Source organism: Vicugna pacos, chromosome 23, assembly GCF_048564905.1.
Source record: "Vicugna pacos chromosome 23, VicPac4, whole genome shotgun sequence".
NCBI classification, from domain to species: Eukaryota; Metazoa; Chordata; class Mammalia; order Artiodactyla; family Camelidae; genus Vicugna; species Vicugna pacos.
The window spans coordinates 9,640,754-9,665,979 of record NC_133009.1 but is presented as its reverse complement, the minus strand read 5'-3'; the positions used below and the strand labels follow the sequence as shown (position 1 = coordinate 9,665,979).

The following is a 25,226-nucleotide window of genomic DNA, read 5'->3' as shown; positions in this document are numbered from 1 at the left end:
GAGGAGGCATCCCAGGTGCTTGTGGGAGTCCTTTGTCTTTATGATGATGGTGACAGGATCAAAATTACGTGGGAAAATCAGGACGGTCCGGGGAAAAAAAAAAACCCTGCAAATTAAAATAGACTTTGTAGGAAAAAAAGTGAAAGGAAAACTTGACAAGGACAGTTTGGGAGGGTAAAATGGATGATTACAGTCACATATGTGTCCTGCTCAAGCTTTATGCATCATTAATATACAGCACAGCCTCAGGTATGACTTTTCCTAAATGCATCAGATTGGATGTGGGGTAAGTTTTACCTGATTAGCAAAAGGCTCACACATATCAACTCAGGTCCTCACCAGTAGATTCCTTCTGCAAGATTGTTCTCGGCTTAAAACTTTAAAATAAAGAAAAACAAAGGAAAGGAAATGGGAAAAAAAAAATCAGAGGAAACTTGCCCCTTGCCCTGGCCCCTGGCAAGGCTGACGTTAAAGTTAAGTGGAAGTCGAGCTGGAATAAGATGGGGCCGCTATATAAAGTTGAACTAGGCATCTGGGGCCCTCGCTAAATCTTTTTGGCCTCAACGGCGGCAACCCCAGCCTCCCTCCTGTCGTCCCCCGCCTCTGGGACTGAGCAGGGAAGCTCACGTTAGTGGCAGCCAAGGAGAGAGGCCGGCCGTGCCAGGACTAAAGAGGGAGGGGAGGGGAAAAAGCAAGTTTCGCCCACCCCACGTTCGGGCGGAGGGGCGGGAGCAGCGCGTCTGGGCCGGGCGGAGCAGTGTCTTGGGCTCTGTGCATCTCTTCGGGAGCGGCGCGGGAAGGATGCTGGTCCGCAGGGGCGCGCGCGCGGGGCGCGGGATGTCGCGGGGCTGGACCGCGCTCTGCTTCCTGAGTCTGCTGCGTGAGTATGGGCCGCGCGCCCGGCCCTCCCGACTTGGCGGCGGGGAGGGTGGATGCTGTCCCGGAGGCTCAGCGCGCAGAGCCGAGTAACTCGGAGGGAAGGGACCCCTGCCCCAATCCACACCCCCACGCCCACGGCAGCGCCTGGCTTTGGTGGGGCGGGGACCGCTCGATCTCAGCCCAATGGGGACCGGCGGCTCACCTGGGAATCGGTGGGGGTGGGACGCGACGGGAAGGCGACCACACCGTGAGAGCGAACGAGCCCAGGTGTAAACCGGGCAGCGCGCCCGAGGCTTCCCAGAGTCAGACAATGCGACACGCTCGAATTGTCTCTAAAATAAAGCGCTTTGAAGATGCCAGTGTCTCTTCACGTTGCCAAAGGTGCGGAGGGCAGAGTTAGAGCCAGAACCAGGAGAGGGGAGGAAGGGAAGCAAGAAAGTTTTGAGGCTGATGGTTGATGCAGAAAGCCGCGACCTGAGCGGGTTTAAGGAAGAGAGCCCTTGCGCCCGCCAACCGCTAGGACAGGGGGAGTCAGAGTTGGACGTTCAAGGAACCAGAGCAAAGACAATCTGGTACCGGGCCCCAGGTCCGAGGCCCAGGAGGCCCAGGAGGCAGGCTGAGTTAGGTGACCAGGGGAGTTTGGAATGAAGAACAGTCCGTAAAAATGTTCTTGCTTTTAAGATCCTAAAGCTAAGTTACAACTCCCTCTTCCGACACCTACACCCGTTGCACTGGAGAGAAAGCGCTGGTGGATGGAGTCTGTTCCGGGCCTGCCCCCCTTTCCCTACCACAACCCCTTGCCCTGGCACAAACTCAGATTTGTTACAATTGGGAATTTTCTTCCCTGCCCCTCTCCAAGTTCTAAAACTAGTGGACAGGTCTGCAGACTGGTGGCCACCACCCCTCTGCTCAGCCACCCATATCCTTACTTCTTAAGCTCTTGCTGTTACTTTGGTTTAAAAAAAAAAATAGTAGGCATCCAATAAATATTCTTAATTGCTTTCATTTGAGGAGAACATTCTCCATTTCATCTCCTTGCTCTTAGAAGATTTTAAACATTCTAAGTTGTTCTCCTTTGTGCTCAAGATTTTGCTTCCAGGCCTCCAGGGCTCCCAATTCCCTATTCTTGCTACATCCTAGAGGCCACCCACCATGGCCCCAGAGAGTGACCTGGGCCAGCCAGCTAGGCCTCTTTGCTCTCAGTCTCCTCCGCTGGCCCCCTTTGGGTCCACCCAGTCAAAGAAAGACTCTGGGCCAGAGGAAGCTCTAAGTTAAGCCCTGGGTTGACCTGTTAGGCAGCCCCAGACATGCCCTTTGGGACAGGGAAAAAGCTGTCACTAAGGTGTTGAAGCCCTAGAATGGGGAACTGCCCAGGCGTCTAGCCTGCAACCTCACAACCCAGTGAGTTGACCAGCAGCTCAGATTCCTATCCAATGCTCCAGTCTCCTTTGGCTACACAGCTCATGATGACCTGGTCCTGGGCCGAGTGAGGCCCACCCTTTTCTTATTTCCTCAGCTGGCTGGTCTCAGTCTCGCCTTGGCCTGCAGCAGTGAGGATGGGGAGAGCAATTTAACCTCTGCAGAAACTTGGGCAGATACGTAAGAATTTCAGTATCTCTGCTTTGAGGATGAAGGGTGGGGCCTGGGTCTCTATTCTCCATCGTGCCAGACTGCTCTGTCCAATTCGTAGCTTTGTGCCTTCCCTGAGAGCTTTCTAGGGCTTGTTTTTATTTAACACTAGGAGTTGTTTTCTGTTACATAGTGGAGTAAATGAAACAACTGCCTTGAAATACTCACAAAGGGACACTGCAGAAATTCCTCTCTGACCCTGGCAAAGAGCTTTGTTCTGGGAAGGACTCTTTTCTGTAAGAAGCTGGCCTGGGGATGGTACAGCAGCCAACCCAAAGTAGACCTTCTTTGTTGGAGGTGAGGTGGCTCTGCGTGGTGACCAGAGGCAGGGTGGGGGCTGAGAGGCCACCAGACAGCATTGCCACTCACCAGCTGCGAAGAGAAATCTTTCAGGTAATTAGGGAACCCCATTTGTCAGGCCCAGGGTGTCTGTTTCCAAGCCCTCCTCGGCCTGTCCTTCCTCTTGCCCTGATAAGTCCCACCCCCCAGTCCCACCCCTTCACATTCCTCTTCTTCCTTTGGGTCCTTCGTGCCTGCTGACCCCACACCCATATCCTGTCTGGGGCTACGTGTAAGAGGGGAAAAAGAAAAAGGAAAAGAATTTTATCAGATATTTTCCAGAGGGGAGAGGACTCCACCCTTTGAATCCCTGCCACATAGTGACCAAGAGAGAGCAGCCTTGGGGCCTCTGACTAATTCAGTGGTCCCCAGTGCTCCCCCTTGTAGGGCCAAACCAATTGGCACAACCTTTGCAAATGCAAGTCTTCAGCAGCATTCCTGTTTAACTGATAAAACGCGCCTGGGCATCTTTTTCTTATCCTTTTGGCTCCACCTCCTGGGCCTCTTCCTTCACTTGTCTTCATTGCCTTCCTTCTCTGAGTCTTTGTCTCCAAAATCTTAGGGACAAGGAGCACCAATCTGCCACAGATAAACTCAGGCGCACAGCCTTGCAAAAACAAACCAGAGGGAGGAACAAATTCCACTTCTTACCATCTCACTGCCCGGTTTCCTTTAGGGCCTGGGCAGGAGGGCCTGGGCTTGCTTTCAGGGCTGGATGGTTACCCAGCTCCACCCTCAGGGTGCCTAGGCCTCCTTCTCCCATTGACTTTGCTGGATGTCACTAAATGGCCCTGAGTGTGGAGCACTGAAAATGTGAAGGTGTGGAAAAAGAACAAAACACAGCCCTCCAAAAGAAAAATGCTCAGTTGCCAGGGTAGAATTTCCATATTTTTCTGGGCTTTGACTTCTCTAATGAGAACATTCTCTTCCTTCCTCAGCTAAGAAATAAAAACACAGGAGCTACAATTTTTAGTCCCAAGGGCTCTTGACTTTGCTAAGGAGAAAGACACATGCATCTTGGGAGAATGTGATACACACGAATAGGGATGTAGACCAAGGTGTACTTCCTAGGACCTACACTCCGGAGCCCACCAGAATGAATCACGCCCCTTTGGACATAAAGGAAAAGATGTCTGGCTTAACTAGGAAGTCTTCTTCTGATTTAAGGGGGGAAAAAACCCCAAAGAACCCACAATTGATACCTTCTAGGGGAGCAACCTCTGCAGATAGCCAGCTTCATTGTTTAAGAAAATGCCTTAACAAGTCTTTGGGTAAGAAAACCTAGACCTCTGGACAAACCTTTGAGGTCCAAGGCAGACAGGAGGTTGAATTGCTGAGCATGAGAAAATAAAGTGGCACTTTGTATTTGATGGGCCCAAGAGACAAAAGACTATAGGACTCCAGAGCCCAGGAGAGCATAGAGAGAAGAGGGGAGGCACCCAGAGCAACAGGGAACAGTAGTGAGTGGAAGGTGGAAAAGACCTGGCTGGGAAAATTCCTTCCGGCGTGGCATGGCTGTTGAGCACAGGAATGTCTAGTAGTCCAAGAAGATGCTGTTGTCTCTTCTGAGCTGGGCTGTAATCTCACCCTGTGATCTCCAGCTCACCAATATCCACAGCAAGGATGCTTCCTGAATGCTTCCAGGAAGGATGGGTGGCTCCCTATCTCCCAGAATTATTCATTCTAGTTTTTAAAAAATATAATCCCATGATGATAAGTTTTTCTTTGTATTGCAGTGAAATTAGCCTCTGTAAAACTTCTAGTCATTAATTCTAATTCTCTTCTTTGAACTCACAGAATTAATCTGATTTTTCTTCATTGTCAGCCTTAACAATCTTTCCAGTCTACCTCACTAGATTATAAGCTCCTTGAGGACAGGGTTTATTTAAACTCTAGTGACACACGTAACAGCAGAAAAGAATCTTCTCTTAGTTTGTGCTCTGCTCCACACAGTGCCAAGCTTGGTCCTTTGCACACCATGGGTGCTTCGGAAAAATAAGAATGAATGAATAAGTGAAATCAATCTTGAAGAAAGGTATCTGTTTTCTCTCCCCAAATTCTTTTCTGGATCAAAGTTCAGCAATTATTTTTTTCCAGTGAAAGGCCAGATAGAAAATCTTTCAGGCACTGAAATCCATTGTGGTCTCTGACATATGTTCTATTTTGTTTAATTTTACAACACTTTAACATATAGAAGCCAGCCTGGGCTCACTGGTCAAACAACACACAGCTCCTGGGTGGGATTCGATCCACCAGAGGAAGTTGCCAACCCCTGATCTAGATGGAAAAACACTCAGCCCTCAACCATATGACTTGGTTTGTAGAACTTTAGTAATTCTGGTTATCTCCTCGGGGGCACTCCCTTAATTGAATAAATTCCCTCTTACAAGATAGCATTGAATGAGATGGCCCTCCCCGGAAGTGGTCAGTGTGAAAAGGCCTGATGCAGCTGCCATTCACACCAAGCGCTTATTGTGACGATTGTGCTAAGGACCCTGAGTAATACAAACAATTGTGAGAGATGGTTCCGGCACTCAGGATATCTGTAATGGAACAGAGGTGACAAGATCTATACTCAGGAAGCAGCATATATGATCTTGCGCCAGATAAGCCAGGCCACAGTCCGATTACAGAGCCCAGGCTCTGTGTTTTGAGGGCCTCCTGTCTTCTCATCAACACAGACTGTGGGCTCCCAGCAGAGGCCGGCTTGTTCCTTCCTCCAAGTACTGCATCCCTTGGGATTAAGATACCCAGAATCTCCTCCAACAGACTCCTCTTGCTTGCACCGGGTGCTAGAACTTGAAAGGATGGGCAGAATGGGGCTGCCTGGCTAGGAGATCAGAAGACAGCCCCAACAAAGAGGAACATAAGAGGGTCTGTGAAAAACAAGACCGAGTATAGGAAAAACCAGTCTCCTAACGGACAGGGATTTAGGAGTTTCGGTAGCAGAACTTCCTGGATCTCTGAGGGTTTGCAGAACTTCTTTAAAGACTAAAAGAATCTTCAATTGACTAATTGTAAGTAGAAATCTTTTAAAAATGTATATCTTATGTCTCTGCTTCCTTAGAGTACTGGAAAAAAAGAAAAAGGACTTTACCTTCATGACTCAACATAATTCTGTTACGGTGCAACTCAGCAGCATCAGTAATGCTGCTGAAGGTGTACATGTTTATTTACTCCTACCGTAAGTGCTTCCAGACCAGTGTGCGTTTTCATACTCGTGTCTGTCTTTCACTTACTGCTGTTTATTCATTTTCAGCTGTTGCTTCTTCCTATTGTTTGTTTTGTCTCTTTCTAAGTTTCAGCTTCAGTTAGGTTATCAGATAACCACGCTTGTCAGAATTGTGTGTAAAAGAAGAAAAACTGTCTCTGAAATGCACCACTTTTGCAACGTGAGTTTTGGGACATCTATTTGGCTTCTTAGAATCTTCATTGCACTAACTTCCTGATATCCTGTCTCCTCCTTTTGTTCTAAATTCATGAGTTGAGATCAAATAAGGTACCTAGGGTCAAATAGGGTACTTAGGGAGACACCGTTAATAAAGATGGAGTGAGAAGTAAATAACAGAAGATAGCCTTTTGTTCAATTTTAAGTCGTACTACAATGCTCTGTTGGGTTGGAGGTGAGGGCTGTTCCTCCAGTCTGGAGTGGAATGGAGCGGAGGTTTCACTGACTGTGTCTTAGAATCTGGTTGGTCGGTTGCCATGACTCCCATTCAGAATTGGTGATCAGAAGCTCAGATAAGAGATCAACATTGGATGGTTTAAGGCCATCAGGGTTGGAGGGATAGGATTAAAAACAGATCTGTGGTCTTGATTCTTCTAAATGTCACACCTCCAAGACCTATCTCTTCATGGGAGCACTAGAAAGAGTGCACTAGGGACGCTGAAAATAAGGAAGTTCCTTATGGAACAGTCTCTACGCTGCAGGGCCTAGGTCAGGATTGGTCCCCAGGGCTCTGCCAAAGTGGCCCCTTGCCCTACACCAGCTCATATGTACCCCGTTGCTTAAGCTGTTGCTCAGCCTTGGCTTCCTGCCCTCTCTCTTTATCCTGTTTCCCCAGGGTCTCCAAGGCTCACCGTAGGCTCAGGGACGTGAATCTGAGGTTGGGGTTCCCTTCTCACTGGCAGACAGATCCAGCAACCTGTCCCTCAGTTCTTGGCCAAGCGGTGGGTGGGAGGAGGTGGCTGCAGCCGGGAGCCCGACCCTAGTGGCTGGGTAGCTGGCCTGGGTCCGGGATTGCTTCACTCTTCTGGAACAGGCACCTCTGTCCTTCAGACTTGCAGCGGGTCTCTGTTCACATCTGGAAAAGTTCAAAACTGTTTGTCTGGGTGAGGGAGGCCCTGGGGGGAGGGGGATCAAAAGCGTGACATCACCTCAGCCAGGCCCAGCTTTCTTTGGGGAGAAAAGAGGGCTGGGCCAGGCTGGGCCAGATGGGATTCCCAAGAACTGATGTATTGGAGGGTGGAAGAAAAAGGCTGGGCAGGAAGAGTGATGTCAAGGAGAAGTTCCAGTGGTACCTTAAGAGGATAATCCTTCAAGTCCATGTCCAAATGTTCCCACCACCTGCCCCCTACACTGAGGTCATACCTTAGGGTCAGATTGCCCAGAGAGGCCTTAAATAGGCAAAAGAAGACTGGGTCTGCTTCTCCATCTATTTTATTTTGACAACCTTCCCCCTACCCCTACACCTGAGCCAGACAGGAAGCCATCCTTTTCTCTCCAGAGTGTGGAAGATGTATCTGATTCTTAGCAGTTTGTACCCCCTGACCCTTTTGCTACTTCTACTCAAGAGTGAGCTAAACCTCAGTGCCCATTGCTCCTTGCCCCGTGTGAGCCCGGGCCTTCCCTTTTGGCCAAAACCTTGGTGACCCAGGTTCCTATCTCCAAAATAGGGATCGTAACAGCCCTTGTTTCTCCAGCTCACCTGCCACACGATTTTAAGGTATGATTGTTGACTCACCATGAATGTCAGTCTACCTGCAGCAGGCTGGGGAGAGAGGCAGATGCGGGAGGCTGAGATTTGTCACCACCTTTAGGAGAAGCATTCTTGGCTTCAGGTTAATTGCCTTGAAACCAATGCCTAACTTCCGCCTGGATGCTGAGGGAAAGAAGAGGTGTCATTCTGTATTGCTCTGTACCTGGAAACCTCTGAAAAAAGATACACCTACATCTTAATCAGGAAAAGTCAGAGGCAAGCTTGAGGGTGGCTTAGGACCCTCAGGGGCCTTTCTCTGAGGACGGTACTGCTACGTGTGAACTCCGGATACCAGGCTACCCCTAACATTTATAGGGCTCAAGCCAAGAGTACACTGGAAGCCCACAGACTCTATGTCTAAATACGTCAAAGTTCTAAATCAGGCCACCTAACTGGTAAATAAAATATCTTCTGTCCTCTCACCTTGAAAAACATACCTTCATGGTCACCTGGAAGGCCAGATTTGAATTTGGGCTCTGGCTCACACCGCAGGGGATCCTGCATGCATGCAAGGTTCACCTCACCCACATGCTTAAGCCCTAACCCTTCTCCCTGCAAACAGCCACCCCTTGGGCCTGGGAGGCATACACCCTGGTTCTTCACATCACCCTCAGAAGGATAGGCTGGGAGAAGAGGCCCATGTAAGTCCTCAAATGAGCAAAGAGCTACGTGGGCAAGAAATCTAGGACTTCTGGCCCCCAATGTATGATCTACAAGAGATAGTACATCTCTGTTGGCCCCATGGGCTCCTCATGGTTTGGGGAAGGGCAGGGCAAGACGAGGAACAGAATGTGGCCTTTAACGTGCAGGGTCCAGACAGGTAGCTTCTCCTTCCTGGGCCTAAGGATGGCACTGCTGGGGACCCTTGGAAACGTGGAAGGGTAAGGACGTACAGGAAGATCTTCGAGAATAACTAGATCCAGGAACATTACACTCTAGCAATTTAACATTTGTTATCTCATTGATTTTTCCCAACAATCCACACAAGGAATGACTCTCACTTTAAAGATGAGTAAACTGAGACACACACACACACACACACACACACACACATATACACACATTAAATTACATAGTTAAAAAAAGTCTCAAAAAATTTAAAAATTAAAAACAATAAATTGCAGTTATTGACAGAGTTTGGACTGAGCTCTCGCACTTCCCACCACATTTGATGAGAAACCAGGCCTTACTGTCTCTAGTCCCTCAGCTGGATTCCTAGGTCAGAAATTCCCAAAAGAAATCTTGGGATTGCTTGCTGCGGTTCCTCAGTGAAAGAGAAGGAGAACAGATTTGAAGGTCATGAAAGAATGAAGGGCTTTGGGAATGGGGAAGGTTAGCGAGGGTGGAAGGTATTTCAGAGGGCTGCACAGAGATGCTGTGAACTTTGTGATTATTCCAAGAGTTAAGGTATTGAATGGAGAGTGACAAAAAGAAAGAAGGATACATTAAAAAGGAAATGAAGGTGCATCCTTTCCCACGTGTTAGATCTTTGCCAAGAAATTGAGTCAGGTGATGCCACGAGGCTCCAGAGTGATTTAGGTTCTGATTTTTCTCCTTTGTTTCTCTATAGGCTCTGAGTTCACAAATGCAAGCTTGACATCTGCTACCACAAAGCCATCTACCGCAGGAACATCAAGAATGTCTTTACCTGTTCCTACAAATACAACCAACCAGGAAACCACAGCACAAAGTACTCTGAGAAGCACCAGCCTCCACACTGTCACTCAGGGCAGCAATGGGACCACAGCAGCCATCTCAGGTAAGAAGTGTTTGTCTCCTGAGGCCCCAGAAGGAGGCTGCTGGCACTTGGGTAAAGCATCAGAAGGTTTGCAAGCAACCCCCACCCTCTATTTCCCCGACCGATGGAAACATACAAGCCCCTTGTAATAACCGCTTGGGTGTCATGCCTAGGGTGCCCTGAAGTAGTTCCAGACAATCCTTCCTATTGTGACAGCTTTCTCAAGTCAGCACCCGGGCAGCTGATCCTCATCAGTAATCTTCCTTGTACTTCTCAAGTTTAGCTTAGAGATAAAATCGGCATCCTTCTCTGATCTCTTCTAAGTGAAGCAAAGTGTGTCCAGGTTCAGACTGGGTGTCTGAATTCTGTAGGGTGAGCCAGTCTCCAGTTCAGTTTCAGAATCCTGAGGGTACCACTAATACATTCTGGATGATAGCTCTGGTTCCAAACAGCTGGCTGGAAATGAGTTCTGGTTTAAGGTAAGAGACAGGACGTGAAATAACTTAACTTTCCAAATTCCCTTTTCTGGATTGACGTCCATACCTATGTCAGTGAACTGAGATGTGTGTGTATGTGTGTGTGTTTATGCAAACATGCACATATTCATACTTATGTTTTGGTCTCTTCCAGAGACTCCAGTCAGTTTCACATCTACCTCTGGGATCACCTCAGTCACTGAAACCATGAACTCTTCTGTCCAGTCACAGACCTCTTTAGCTACCACAGTGTCTTCTACCTTCATCAATTTTACAACTTCAGAGATGACCCTGAAGCCCAGCACATTATCTGGAAATATTTCTGATTCCCCGTACAATAGTACCAGCCCTGTGACATCTTACACTCGCCCTTATACACCATCTACTCCTACCCCAAGTATCATCAAGGTGAGTGAATTGGGCCAAAAATGACAGATTACCCCCTCACTGCATATGTATGTGTGCAAGCTCTCTCGTCCCCTTAACCTCTCCTTATCCCAACCAATGAGATTGGGGTCATGTAGGTTAGCATGAAAAATGTGCAGCTTAAATACTGCTGGAAAGGATAGAAAGGGGAGGTGAGGAGTGGAGTTGGGTGGCAAGGCTGATCTGTGCCATGAGTACTGTATTTCTAGGGAGTGGAGAGTAAAAAGGATTCTCAGAGATCCATCCAGTATTCTTTGGTCCTTCCCAGTACCAATTGCTCTAGTCTTTGACCAGGGTATCACCTGACTTCAAGCATATTTGGAAACCATCCTCCACTTAATGGTATTGCTTTTCCCAAAATGTCTAAAGCAAGTACCATTTCCTCTGTGTGAGAGGGTTTGGTGGTGTGCCAGGGGTAGAGAGGCAGTGAGGAGCGAGGCAGACCAGGGATGCTGAGCTCAATTGCTTTTCTCAACCTTGGGACCTGCGGCTGTCAACAGTTTTCAACAGGAAGGGTAGAAACTATGAAGGCATGGAGCCTGGGGACAGGCGTGGAGAGCCTGCCTGGTTTCTATCTTTAAAGGAGGTAGAATAGAAATCTGGAGAGTCCCAGGGACCAGGAGGAAAATGAGTGTCACCAAAATCTGCCTGGACACCTCATTATCTGTTTAGAAGCGTGTAATTCACTGTAGAGAAAACAGCCCAAATGGGAAAAGATCCTCCTCTCTTCCATTTTGGCACGATCCAAGCCAATGTTTACCAAGATTGCAAATAGCTACTTGTCTGCAAGTTCTGGCTGGTAAGGAAGGTCTTGATTATCTGATGGGGAAAGGACGTGAATTGAAGGAAGAATATGACTGTTGAAAGTCTCTAGTCTCCTAACAAATTTTTCAATTTCCTTTTTCTAAAACCTCTTAAGAAAATATCTCACAGAAATCAAACCAAAAGAAGAAATGGGGAAGGATCAAGGGGCAAAGATCCTGGCTTCTTTACTTTGCTTTTGTTTTAATACAGGGAGAAGTCAAATGTTCCCAAATCAAAGAAGTGAGATTGACCCAAGTTATCTGCCTGGAGCTAAATAAGACCTCCAGCTGTGTAAGTCAAACTCTCCCGCCTCTATTCCTCTCCCTCCCTCTTCCCCCACAATTCCTTCTGAACATCCTTAAGCTGTGTCTTGGACTGGACAGACTTGAGTGGGGGCAGGAGGCTTAGCATGGAAAGGTGATTTCCAATACTGAACTTTGGGTTTAGGGAGTAAGAGGCCCCATCTGGTGGACAAAGAAGGCAAAGACAATTTTATTTAAATTTAATTACTTTTCCCCTCCTCTATTGTACATTTAATATATACATATTGTCAGATTTAAGTTTGCTTTTTATGTTAAGAAAGTCCTTCGTGAAATGTAATGTAGTCACCTAAAATAGCAATTCATTTGTTATTATTTGCATATAACTCTTTAATATACACATAGAATTTCTTTTGTTGTAATGCTGCCTTTTCCATATACTGTTTTCCCCAACATTATTTATCGAATGATCCTCTCCTTTATTTATTGGAGTGATCACTGTAGTTTATATTAAGTTTTTATATGTCATAGGGCATATTCTTCAGAGATATTTTATTTGTTCAGTTTGTCTTTTTTTTTTTCGCCTGTTTTAATCTTTTAAAATTATTATGCTTTTGTATTACAGCACTTTTAGTATCCAGCCAGCAGGTCTTTGCTCATTACACTGTAAAAGTGTAAGGTATTTTTCATCTAATCTTTTAGAAAAACTTTAGAAACATCTTTTCAAGATGCAAAAAAGCGCAAAACCATTAAAATTTTAATTGGAATTGCTCTAAAATCCTTTTATTTCTTTCTGGTTTTCTCTGGCATTGTTCAGTATCTTCTTTTCTTAGTTTTTAAAGTATTTTTTCCTGCAGATTTTATGGATTTCTTTTAGGTTATTTATAATATAGATTTCCATGATACATTCCAACTGATGTTGCTGTATTAGAAAGTTCATTGAGTTTTTAATATTTATCTTGACTTTAGTCATTTTCTTTAACTTGCTCACTAATTACAAGAACTTTTTAGTTATTTGGTTATTTTCTGGTTTTAAGGTAAGCTATCATGTTATCTCTCATAATATGCTGTTTTTCTCTTTGCTTTTAGTAGTGATGCCTCTTCTTTCAGTTTCATGTCTTATTGCATTGGTAAACTGTACAGCACAATGTAAATTTTTTGATGATGAGAGCAGACCTCCTTGCTTTGTTTCAGTAAATCCAATTTCCTGACAGTAAAAATTTCCTGAATGAAGGATAGGATCACAGGAAGAGTGGTATTTACTTATATAAAAAAAAAACATTTTCTTACAAGTTGGGAATTCATTTAAGGGAATCATGTATATGATGTGTGACATGCATAGATTGGAAAGAGCCTGAGTAAATCCTAAAAGTAGCGTGTAGAGGGTGTTAATATCTTATTTTGTCCATTCTGACTGTTGGTGTCTATGATTATCAGTTGGGTCTTTCTGAATCACAGTCCTTTTAAAATAATACCTAAGAAAATTGTTTCACTGAAGACTTTAAAAACAACAGAAATTTTGAAGACATAGGTGCACACAATGGAATCAACTACATGTAATTTACAAAACAGTTAACTTAAGCATGAATATGCAATGAGCAATTAAGAATCTGTATGTTTCTGATACTGATTTTCTACTCTATGCATTAAAAAAAATTTTTTTGCCAAACACTTTGCTAATTATAACTAAGAAAAATGACCATCTTTTCTTTCTCTCTCTCTCTTTTTGTGTCATCTTGGTCGAGCCCTTATCTTCCTGAGTTTCACACTGCTCTGTGCCAGAATGCTAATTCTTTGTACAAACGATTTGGAGCTAATTGCAGAGGATTCATTCTAAGTGTCTGTCCATTGCTCTTCAAAGTTCACGTTTAACGAGGGTCATCATACAAAATAAGTGCTGGAAACTTAATGCTGCTCCAGAAATAACTCCTCTTACTGTGCTGCGCTCTCTTTCTCTGTGATGTCTTTACTGTCTAATCTATTTTGTACCACAGCTGAGAAGGTCTGTACTCTACTCTGAGATGTGGGGAGGATCTATGAGTAGGGATGTGGAAAGACAGCAGCTCCTCCAATCCCCTAAAGAAGGCTTCCGCCCTGTGCATAATGAATCAACTCTGTGGTAGCACCCGGTGTCGGGCTACTGTGTCCCCAGTTCTACCACTGCTGTGGCTCCCCCTTTCTTCCAGAGGGCTCCTCTTCCCCAGCACCCAAGTAGCAGCACCTCCTAAGGTGATTTTTTCCCACTCAGTAATCCTTGTTCCAGAATTTTGGGCCACAGCTCCGGACTGTGTCCCAGATTCCTCTTCCTTGAGTCCTACCACATGCTCGTCTGACAATCGGTCTGTTCCAAAGGCTGTGAGTGATGTTGTGCCTCCCAACTTCCCTTAGGTTGCATTTGTATTTTTGGTGTCAGAGGGCCCCACGGCACTGGTTCTAGGATATGGTTTCCCCTAATATCCCATCCTTGTCATGCCCTCCCGTCTACTATGTTCCCATAACAGAAAGATGCATGCATTGTTCTCAGCTATCCAGACATGCGTTTTGCACTGGTACGTAGTGAGTACCCTAGCTGTTAGCTCTCACTTTGTGGATTACTTGGGTCTGTCTTCTGTACATGCATCCTATAGACACTGATATCCCAACTTCTCTCCTTCTGCTCCCCATCCTTCCTCTCCAGGCAGCAATTACCTATATCTAGGGTGCAGGGAGGTAATCCCACACTCTTGCTAAGCACCTGTTACCACATCTCAGAATCCTCATTAGCAGAATGTGTCATCTGATGTGTGACATTCATTCTCTCTGCTGGACCATCGGGTCAATTTAGTTTTTGTGGTTGTGGTTTCCCAAATAGTTTCCAAATGAGATGACTCTATTCTCCTATGCTATACCGATTTGTCCGGGGAAAGCGACCAAGAAGTTGTTTTAATGGTGGTAAAATTTACACATAAGATAAAATTCACTGCCTTCACCATTTTTAAGCGTACAGTTCTGTAGTGTTAAGTATATTCACACTGTTGTACAATCGACCTTCAGAACTTTTTGCATCTCCTAGAACTGAAACTCTATACCCATTAAAAAACTCCCCGTCCCCTCTCCTCCCAGCCCCTGGCAACTACCCTTCTACTTTCTGCTTCTATGAATTTGATCATTCCAGGTACCTCATGTGAGTAGAATCATATAGTGCTTGTCTTTTTGTGACTGGCTTATATCGCTTAGCATAATGTCCTCAAGGTTCATCCATGCGGTAGCAGGTGTCAGAATTTCCTTCCTTTTTAAGGCTGAACAATTGTGTGTTCGTACCCCATTTTGTTTATCCATTCATCCACCAATGGACACTTAGGGTGCTTCCACCTTTTGGCGATTGTTAATAATACTGTTATGAATGTGATTGTACAAATCTCTCTTCAACACTCTGATTTTATTTCTTTTGAGTATATACCCAGAAGTGGAATTACTAGATCATATGATAGTGCTATTTTTAAAAATTTGAGGAATTGCTGTACTGTCTTCCACGGCAATTGGCTGCACCATTTTCTATTCCTTCTCACAAAGTATAAGGGTTCCACTTTCTCCACGTCCTCACCAACACTTGTTATTTTCTTTTTTTTTTTTTGATAGTAGCCGTCTTAATTGGTGTGTGGTGGTACCTCATTGTGCTTTTGACTGGCATTTCCTAATGTTTAACGACATTGAGCATCTTTTCATGTGCTGATGGACCATTTGCACGTCTTCTTTGGAGAAATCTCTATTCAAGTCGTTTGCCCACCAGTTCGTTTTTCAGAGCTGCCTTTCTTTAGAACCACGTGTGTTTATGTGCAGAGGCTGTATTTACTCAGCTAACTCACATCCCCCATTGACTTCATCTGAGTCAGGCTGCCTCCAGCCTCCGGACCATACCCCCAAGCCCACGCCTTCCCTGCTCTCTGCCCAAACACTAAAGATCAGCTTCCATGCAGAAAAAATAACTTACAAGTGGAGGACTGATGAAGACAGTGTGTTTTCTGGAAAGAGCCTGAGATCTGGGGGACAACCTCGCTTCTTATCTCTGGTCAGATGCCCACTTGTGTGACTTGTAGCAGGTCCTTTAATGACTCCAGTCTCTATCTGAAAATAGAGTTTACCTGCATTGTCATACTCACACTGAAGTTGATAAAATTATTGAAAGGGAGGGAGGAAAAGAGAGAGAGAGAGGCGACTGGTCCTAGAAACTCAACAGTGGGAAATATCTTAAAGGTTGTTTAGAAAAATACTTGTCCCTCTCTCCCCCCACTCCAGTGCTTAATGTGTTTCTTTAGCATGTTGAATCTTTGCAAAGTCTGAGAATGTTACTCTAGCAAGTTTAGGTTGTTTTATTACTATGGTTATTATTTTTACAAAATAACATGTACCAGCAGATGTAGTTAGGGGTCCACAAATCTGATTCTCATGGGCAAAATGCTGAAGCTGTGGCTTCCTCCTGCCCACTCTCCCATGATGTCTGCCCACTGGCTCTCAGGGGGCAGGATGTTTATTTCAAGCATCCGGAGAAGCATTGTGCTTTGTTCAGGATCCACCTGCTCCTCTCTGGGCCCAAACACAATTCACTGATGCTGCTGGGTTCCAGAGTGGGAGGCTGGCCACTGTTATTCCCTTGAATTGAGTCCAGGAAACAACACAAGGGGCGGAGGGACCTTGTGTGGAAGCCAAGCCATTTGGGACATTAGGATGAACAACAATTCTCTGAGTTCTTGTTTGGTGCTCTGTTTAGTGCAGACTGGGTTCAAAATTATGTCATGTACCCCCTACTCCCGCCACTGGGAGGTCTTACAGTCTGGTCAGAGAGAAATGACAATTAGCAGTCAGGCAGAATATGATTAAACATCAAAAAAGTGGATTCTAGAGGATATGGTAGATAAGGTGTTGCTATTATTAAGAATAATAGTAACACCTGCCATTTCTCCAGCCCATTTGGTTCTAAACACTTTGCTGGGCACTCTTCCTACAACCGCTCTTCAGCCACCACCACGACCAAGGAACCTGCCCTCACACTAGTTGCCTGACGTGCCAAGAATCTAGCAAATAGCAGAGCAAGGGCTGCTTCCCAGTCTGATGGAAGCAGGACTGGCTTCCTGGAGGAGGTGAGACGTGAGTTGATTCTTGAAGGATGGAAATCCAAGGGAGAAGGAAGTGCTCTTCGTGCTCCTGGCATCCAGGGCTGTGAAGGTGTCAGGCTGTCACTTGGCTGGGCTTCCTGGTGATGGTGCCCCTACTCCAAAGGCCTCTCCCCACCAGCTTCTCCTGCAAATAGTCTACTCATAACTCAAGGGCTATTTCACAATGTTTCTGATAACCCCAAACCCGATGTGGGCTCACTCTCCTTTGAATGTCCAAAGCACTTGGCTGTACTTTTCTTGTGACACATACCAGGTAACTAGGTCTGTCACCTCGTGGTCTCTTGGTGCCTCAGTTTCTCCATCTATAAAATGGGGAGGATGAGACTACCCATCTCCTAGGGTTGTGTGAGGCCAACCTGAATCCCCATGCCTAAAGCACATAGAACAGTGCCTGAGACAGGCAGCGTCCATTGTCTTTGCTATGCACACTGACAGCTCGGACCATGTAGAGTTCATAGCTTCATCCCACCCCCACCCCCAGACACAACCCACGTGACACATGCAAGAGGACTTCACAGCGTCTCATAGTCAGGTCCTGACAGACGTCTCAACAGCTGGATCCGGCTGGGGTAGAGATTCTCTGGACTCAGCAGACCGAGGAGGTGCTGCTTTGTTTGGCTCGTTTCGACTGTGCCGGAGCCCAGTCCCACTGCCTCTCTCAGGAAGGAGACACATTTCAACCACTCAACCTTCAGAAGCTCAGAGTCCTCCAGGCAGAGGTTTCACTCCTCCTCATGCAGAAGGCGAGGTGCTCGGGAGGGTGTGATGTTCACGAGAAGGCAATGGAGGTCTCTCCAAGGGGAGCCGGGCCCAGGGAGGAGGGGACCACTGAGCACATGCAATGTGGTTCCATCCGCATGTGAAGAACCTCCATCCAAGGACTTCCTTGGAAACCTGCATAATCTAGCCCTTTCCTGAGGGGTGGAGCCGCAGAGGCCTGAGAATTCACTTTTCTGTCCCCCTGGCTCTCAGGGACCTTCTGAGGTTACCCTTGGATTCATCTCTCTGTGATCAGGAGGTTTGCTAGCCCTGCTCTCTGGCCTGACCCAAGCCTCGAATTCCAGCTGGCAGAAGGAAGCTGGGACGTGAAGCCAATCCTGACCTTGCCTGTGCTGGAGCAAAGGAGCCTGGGGTTTCCTCCCTGGGGCCACAGCACTAGGAAAACACCCAGGCTGCGCTCCAAGCCGGGAGGGGCCCTCTGGCCTCGCCCCGAGGAGCAGTCCTGCTTCACAAACAGGAAGCTTTCTCCTCCACGGAGGCTCTGTCCTGAGGCCCCTCGCACACCCCACGGATCTCCCCCCACCGGAAAGCTGTCAAAGCCGGCCAGGCATTTCCTCCTCCGCCATCTGCCATCCGGACAGAGGAGGGAGTCTTGGTTTCGGTTCCTTTCCTGTGCAGGGTGAGGGGCCGCTCCGACTGGAGGCTGCTGGGATGAATCCTGGGAGGCCTGAGAACAGGGTGCTGGATGGGTCCAGCCAGTGCTTCCAATTTATCCTTTTCTGGGACTCTCTGATCATTGTGGACCAGTCAGCAACCTGGAGCAATCTGTGTCCTTCATATAAAACTGGGTTCCATGTTATTAATGGGAAAAGGGAATGGAAGACTAGACAAAAACACCACTTCAGGGTGAGCCGTGCTTTTTGTGAGACCCTCTGGAGAGTAAGAGGGAAGGGATGGAGGACCCCGTGGAATCTGTAGTCATAGATTTGTCCTCTGCTCCTCACCTCCCTTGGCTTTTCCTCCAATATTTGGGGCTATTGGAACCTGTAAACAAAGGATTTTCTCTTCATTAGTATTGCACTATTAATACTTTCTGTTATTGGCAATTTCTTTTGAATTTACTCTGAATAGTGTATGTGTACATAGGCCATCCTTAAGTAAGACAGTATTTCCCAAATTTGTTCTCTGGCGTCTCATAGTGCCACTAATAGAGAAATGCTTTGGTCCTGGAAGATTTTGGACTTTTTTTCTTATTGTGTTTTTGCACATCTATAGTCTGCAGGATTTTTTTTTTTCAGTTGGAATTTTAGGGAGAAAAAAAAGATTCTTCTTGTTTAGAGGATAATAGAATAACTTTAAGCAGAATTATTGCCTGACACTCTGGAGGCAACTCAGGGTGTACCAGTGCCCTCATGTCCTGCTCCCCATCTTCCTCTGTCATCCCAGGAGGAGTTTAAGAAGGACAAGGGAGAAAAGCTTATGCAAGTCCTGTGTGGGAAGGAGCAGGCCGGGGCTGGGGCCGGGGTATGCTCCATGCTCCTTGCCCAGTCTGAGGTGAAACCTCGCTGCCTGCTGCTGGTCTTCGCCAACAGAACAGGTAAGGGGCACACCTGTCTTTGGGTCCAGGGAGGGGGAGGGGCTGAAGAGAGAGGAGGCTGGGTAGAAGCCAGGCATCATAGCTCAGAGAGCACAGGTGCTGGGGAGCGGGGCTGTGCCGACTTTGGGAGAGACCCTCTGAGGTGGACTCTGCTGACCATCGGAGCACCTTCTAGGACAGCATTGGAGGGTGGAGCAGGATGAGCTGCTCCAGCCGCTAGATTCAGCAACCCTTGTTTCTAATTCTAGAACTTCTCAGCAAGCTCCAACTTCTGGAAAAGCACCAGTCTGACCTGAGCGAGGTAAGTTTTCTGAGATGATGGTTCTCGGAGGATTGCTGGGTCAGGGGAGTTCACTGCAGCAGGGCAGAGAGGAATTAATTATCTTCTCCAGACCGGCCCTTCCGGCCTCTCTGTCCATCTCCAACAGTTTTCAGACATCCATGTTTAAACAAAATTACACAGTTCAGCTTAGGAGATGTCAGCCTTCATTCTTATGTAGAAAATCCCTGAGGTCCATGTCTGCTTGGGTTTATTTGCTGTGGGTCACACACAGGGGTTGAGCATGGTTTCCTCTTCTAGAACCTACATTCCACAAATGACAGGCACTCTTTTCTGTGTCTTCTCTTCAAGCTGGGCATCCAAGACTTCAGAGAGCAAGATGTCAGGAGCCACCAGAGCTATTCCCAAAGTACCTTGATTGCATTGATCACCTCGGGAATTCTGCTGGCTGTCTTGGGCATCACCGGCTATTTCCTGATGAACCGTCGAAGCTGGAGCCCTACAGGAGAAAGGCTGGTCAGTTCTGGGGTCCAGGGCAAAGGGAATGAGAGATAGGTCTCCTGGGGAGGTCCATGAAAGTCATGGAGTAGGGAGGAGAGACATCGGAAAAGGTGCTTCTGTGCCCATGCATAGGAATACACGTGGTGTCTTTCTGGGTGAGCACCTTACTGCACCCACGCGTGGGTCAGAACAGCTCGCAGCCAGCTGGGGAGGAGGCACTAACCGGGGCCCTGCTCCCCGCGATAGCAGGTGGCTCATGTCATCCATTTGTTATTTCCCCTGGGCTAGTTTAGCTGGGTACAAACCAGAACAGATTTGTTCTAAATTTGCCACTGAGTTGCAAGCATATTAAACGCCCACGGGCACCAACTGGCTCCCAAGAAGGGGACACATGGAAGGAAAATCTACACTTGAAGTGTTCTGGATGAGGGAAGACAAGGCCAGGGTCTGACTCTCAGCCTGTGGCCCATGGCCTCCTCTAGGGGGATTATTCCACCCTGGGGGCTGCCCGGTGTCTGGCGGGAGCTGGCTCGGGAGGTGCCTCGGCCCGGTCAGGTGCCTTTCCTCTGTCCTTTCCCCTCTAGGAGCTGGAACCCTGACTGCTCTCCGGGAAGAAAGGAGTCTGCACAGGCAGCTGCAACCCACCCACCTCCTCCTGCTCCCTTCCCCCGCCCCCATCTTGCTTCCCTGCTTACCAGATAATGCTCCTTTATTTATACACCATCTAGGGTGAAGACCCTTATTACACGGAGAACGGTGGAGGCCAGAGCTATAGCTCGGGTCCTGAGGCCTCCCCTGAGGCTCAGGGAAAGGCCAGTGTGAATCCAGGGGCTCAGGAGAACGGGACCGGCCAGGCCACCTCCAGAAACGGTCATTCAGCGAGACAACACGTGGTGGCTGATACTGAACTGTGACTCGGCCGGGCGGGGCGAAGCTGGGCAAGGCCTGTGGGAGGAGCCCCTCCCTGAGTCTGAGCACGGGCCGCCGCGGTGCTGGAGGAGCCACCCCTTACCTGAGACCCGTTTCCCTCCACACACACCTTCAGGAAGCCAACCCCGGGCCCCTGCACTGTGCCAGGCTGAGGGGTTCCCTCCACCTAGGGGAGAGGCAGGTCACACCTGCCCTTTACACACTCAGCTCCCTGAATCAGACTCTGGGCTACTTTGAAGAAAGATGTGATGGGGAAAGTCAAGGTGCAGAGAGACTCCTCGGGTCCCTTGCCTCACCCTCCTCTCTGCCTCCTTACAGGAACTCCCAGGGGAAGCGTGGGCTTTTCTGGGCTACCATTTCCTCCCAGGAGAGTTTGCCTTTTGCTGTTTCTGCCTTATATTTTCTTTCTCTACTGTAGGAAAACTAAAGCAGCCCGTTGCCCTTGCCCCTCTCTCAGGCACTGTGGATTCGATCACCAGATTCCCTCTTGTTCTCCAAATTCCCCAGACTTCCCCTGCCCCCCTGCCTCTGTGGACAGAGATGTGCATAGCTTTCTGGCTGAGCTTGGAACTGGGCTCCAAGTTTTAGAACAAAGTCCTGTGTCTGTGTGTTTGGGGGACAGGGTGAGGGTGGTTGGACACACGTGTTCCCCCCAGAGCGGCAGATGGGACAGGACCCACAGCTCCGTCCTGTGCAGCGGGGCTGCACAGACCCCTGTGGGTCACAGCAGACAGGACCGTGGGGCCAGATCTCTGAGCCACGCCTGTTGACCTATGCTCTTCAGAGGGAGCCTTTTGCTCCGAGGCTAGGTCCTGGCCTTAACCTCTGTCTCCATGGCTTCCTCCCTCCTCTCCCTGACTCCTGGGTTGAGCTGTGGCCTCAGTCCCCCAGCAGACTCCTTTCTGTCTCTGCCTCCCCCACCCTGACCCCTCTTACTGCTGTGCACCTCTGGGCCCCTGGACATCTCCAGAGGACCCTCACCACAAGCTATTTTCTCTGTGAGCAACCCAGGTTCTCATTTTTGTTTTTTTCTGGAGGGGTGAACAGGGATCCTGGTTTCAATGACGGCTGGAAATAGAACTTTCCAGAGATAGGAAGATGGGTTGGGTTTTTTTTTCTGAATAAAAAGTAGCGTGTGTAAATACTGTAATTAAAGTGACATATTGGAACACATCTGTTCTGTGGCTCTGTCCAGGAGACCTGGCCGGATTGTGCAGCTATGTGATTGGAGGGGCTAGCCGGGGAGAAGTGGGGCCATCTCAGGGGACACAGGTACCAGCCAAGACGCCGCCCTTTGCCTAAGTCTGCTGAGTACCTCCCTCTCTGGGGGCCACAGGGGTGCTCACAGGGAAGCTCACGTTTCCAGTGGCAGAAGGAAAGTAGACAGAATGCAGCACGGCCTTCAGGAGGGAGGCGGATGGTACCAAGGACTAGGAGCTACACCCTTCGGGAACACCTTTCTGAGAAGAGGCACGTTTTGGTCACAGCAAGCAACAGATGCCAAACAAAGGGAAGGAGCCAGGGCCCGTTCGCCCTCTGTTATTGCACCATCCCCACCCCCAGCTAGGGGGCAGAACATTGTGGGAACTTCTTTCTAGAGACCTGGCCACCGACTCCTGGAGGCCATGCTTTCCACCTCGGCATTAAGATAGCAGCCTAACTGCAAAAGCATCTGTAACCATCCCCCTGCCCCACCTCATCCAAGAGCCCAGACACCCCACCTCCATCCCAGACCAGAGGAAGTGGGGGAGGGAGCCCTGCCGGACACTCTGAGGAGCTTCAGGAAACACTCCCAAGTATGTCAACAGTGGCAGCAGCAGTTAGAGCCAAACAAAGGACCCTTCCATTCTTATCTGGCCAGAGCCAGACCTTTCCCCTTGGCACCCCCCCCCGCTCCCCACTTCCCCCTCATTTCTCTTCAACTGCTCTAACCGGAGCTTCCTCCCCAGGACTCAGGGGAGATAGAAGGAGGAGATCTCGAGGTTTCTCTCCAAGGTGATGGCTGGGGGGTTGGAGAAAGGCAAGATGGTTATGGGGAAGAGAAGTCAGGTTGCCCTCCATCTGGTCCCACACCCGACCACAAGAGTGATCGGAAGAGGGTCTCGCCAGGTAGGGCTGGCAGGGAGATGGGTGGTACAGGGTGCAGAATCCCCCAGGGGAACAAGGGAGGAGGAGAAAGGGCAGCTGGGCCTTTGAACCGCCTCCAGCCTTGGGTCCAGCAGCTTCTAATAGTACATTACCCTGAGTTTGTCAGAGTGTGTAGACTTTGGGAGAAAGAGGTGCGTGTGTGCGTGCTTGCGTGTGTGTGTGTGTTTAGGGGGTAGGGCGGGGTGGTGACTGGTTCTTTTTGAGGCTGGACAGCTTGCCTAGAAGGACTCACTGCTTTCCTGAAAATCAAACTTTCCCACCTCTGGCCTGAACATCCTGGTGCGGCAATGGCTCCACCTGCTGGCCACACTGGGCTCCTACCGCCCAGCTTCAGTTGCATTGCCTCCATGTCGGTTTCTTTCCCTGGCAGCCCCGCCCTTCAACAGTGTGGTCCATTGGATCCCACACATGAGGCCCATTTAAACATAGAAAGTCACTTCTGGAGGAGCTTTGAAGGATGCACTCAACTCGATTCCCTATGGTATAGTTGAAAATAAACTAAGGTCCTGGGAAGGGATGTGGCTTGCCCAAATCACCTGGAATTCAGATGCCCTGAATCCAAAGCTTTCCCCACTCCTCGGCCAGCTCCTCAGGGTTCCTCCAGTTGGCTGACCTGAAGCTGGCGAAGGCAGTGGCAGGGTAGGTGCAGAGCTTTGCCTCTGGAGCATTTCATCCATGCGTGCTCTTCCAGGCCTGGGTAGCCAAGCAGGTCCTGGAATCTTAGATTCCTCTGTGGTGCCTGCAGTCAGCCCTGAAGAGTTAACCCTGGAATATTACATAGTTCATTATGGAAGGCATATCTTCTGCCAGACTTTCATCTATCCTTTCATGGATAAATAAGAGTGTCCACTAAGTCTGGATAAATCAGGCACCCCCATCCCAGCCCCTCCAATTGGGACAATCCCACATTTCCTCCTCACCCAAACCACGTAGCAGGTGAGCAATTTAGTGCGACAGGATGCTGCTTCTATTCCTACAGCCCCCTTCCAAGGAGTCCACAGCTAGCCGTCAGTCATCCAGCAAGTCTTATGAACACCTGCCACGTGCCAGACCCTGTTCTAGAGGCTGGGGCAGAGCAGCGAACAAATCCTCAGGGAGCTGATGATTCTAGGGCAGGAGGAAGACAATAAACAAACACATTTATCTACTTAAATATATCCACACATTTTCAGGTAGTATTAAGAGCTATGAAAAGTAGAAAATATATTGAGAGTAGTGGTTGGAATTTACACGTGGTGGTTACTCTCCAAGAGGTAAGAACTGAGAACATAGTTCACTTGAATGAAGTGGAGGAGAGGTCATGCCACGCAGAGGGAGCGGCAAGTGCAGAGGCCTGTGACACAAACCCTGGCAAGTGCAAGATGCTGTCGGTGAAGGAGGGCAAGGAGGCCTTTGAGGCTGCATCAGAGTGAGTCAGGGGAAGGGTGGTAGCTGGCCACGTTGCACCAGGCCTTTTCAGCCCGAGTAAGTTGCTTGGATTTTATTAGTGGATCAGGAAACCATTGGAGGGTTTTGAGTAGAGGAGAAATAGTACCTGATTTGTGTTTTCAAGGGATCATGCTGGCTGCTAAGTAGAGAAGGGAGGTGGCAGGAAAACAGAAGCAAAGAGACTGGGTAGACTACAGTGATCGTCTCAAGAGGAATGGTGGTAGCTGGGAGCAGAGTGACTACAGTGGAAGCGGTGAGATGAAGTGAAATTGAAAAGACGTTGTGAAGGTAGAGCTCATAGGATTTGCTCCATCCGTTTATTCCTTCAAATAATAATCATAACAACAACAATAATGGTTAACATGTATGGAGCACTGACTGTACCAAAATTGGGATGCCGTATCAAAATTTAAATAATGTATTTTATTTACTAGTGACAGAAACCCTATGAAGTAGGTACTATTATCTCCAAAAAAGAAATAGAAACTCAGAAAGTAACAGGGGACCGTGCTAGATGCTTAGTGGTGGAGACAAAGATGAATAAGATATGAGCTCATTTGAACCCACAGATTTTTTTTTTTAAATTCAGATGGGCTGTGAGTGCTTTTACTAAGGTTGGTATTCATGGCCTGAGTATAGAATGATGTATGTTCCAGAAGATTCCAGAGCATCCTCCCCGACCTTGTTGTAGGCAAGGATATCGTCTTTCTTGCCTTCCACATGGCCACCACGACAGCCTCCTACTTAAATGCCTCCAAATTTCGATGATTGCTTGGAGAAAAAGAATTCCACCCTTCTTGATAATTTTAACTCAATTCTTTGGATTTAAAAGATCTAGGTAAATTTGGGCAAAGCTTAGCAATTTCATAGCCTGTGGAAAACTCAGCCCTGAAAGATTTATGGGAATTTCAGGACCTGCCTTGCTTCTGCACTCTGTTT

At 48.0% G+C, this 25,226-nt stretch overlaps 1 protein-coding gene across 2 annotated transcripts; it reads left to right on the top strand.

The window, feature by feature from the left end:
- The first annotated feature begins 514 nt into the window (after positions 1–514).
- On the top strand, positions 515–21,880 carry CD34 (CD34 molecule). 2 transcript variants are annotated; one of them, XM_006198719.4, is made up of 8 exons: positions 515–880; positions 9,397–9,585; positions 10,195–10,448; positions 11,481–11,561; positions 18,850–19,000; positions 19,249–19,301; positions 19,632–19,796; positions 20,366–20,695. In XM_006198719.4, the coding sequence occupies exons 1-8, from the start codon at positions 802–804 to the stop codon at positions 20,378–20,380; spliced, it is 987 nt and encodes a 328-aa protein (XP_006198781.1). In that variant the 5' UTR covers positions 515–801; the 3' UTR covers positions 20,381–20,695. The 2 variants fall into 2 exon arrangements, with proteins under 2 accessions (XP_006198781.1, XP_006198780.1); XM_006198718.4 differs by having other exon boundaries at positions 517–880; positions 20,510–21,880.
- Positions 21,881–25,226: the final 3,346 nt, after the last annotated feature.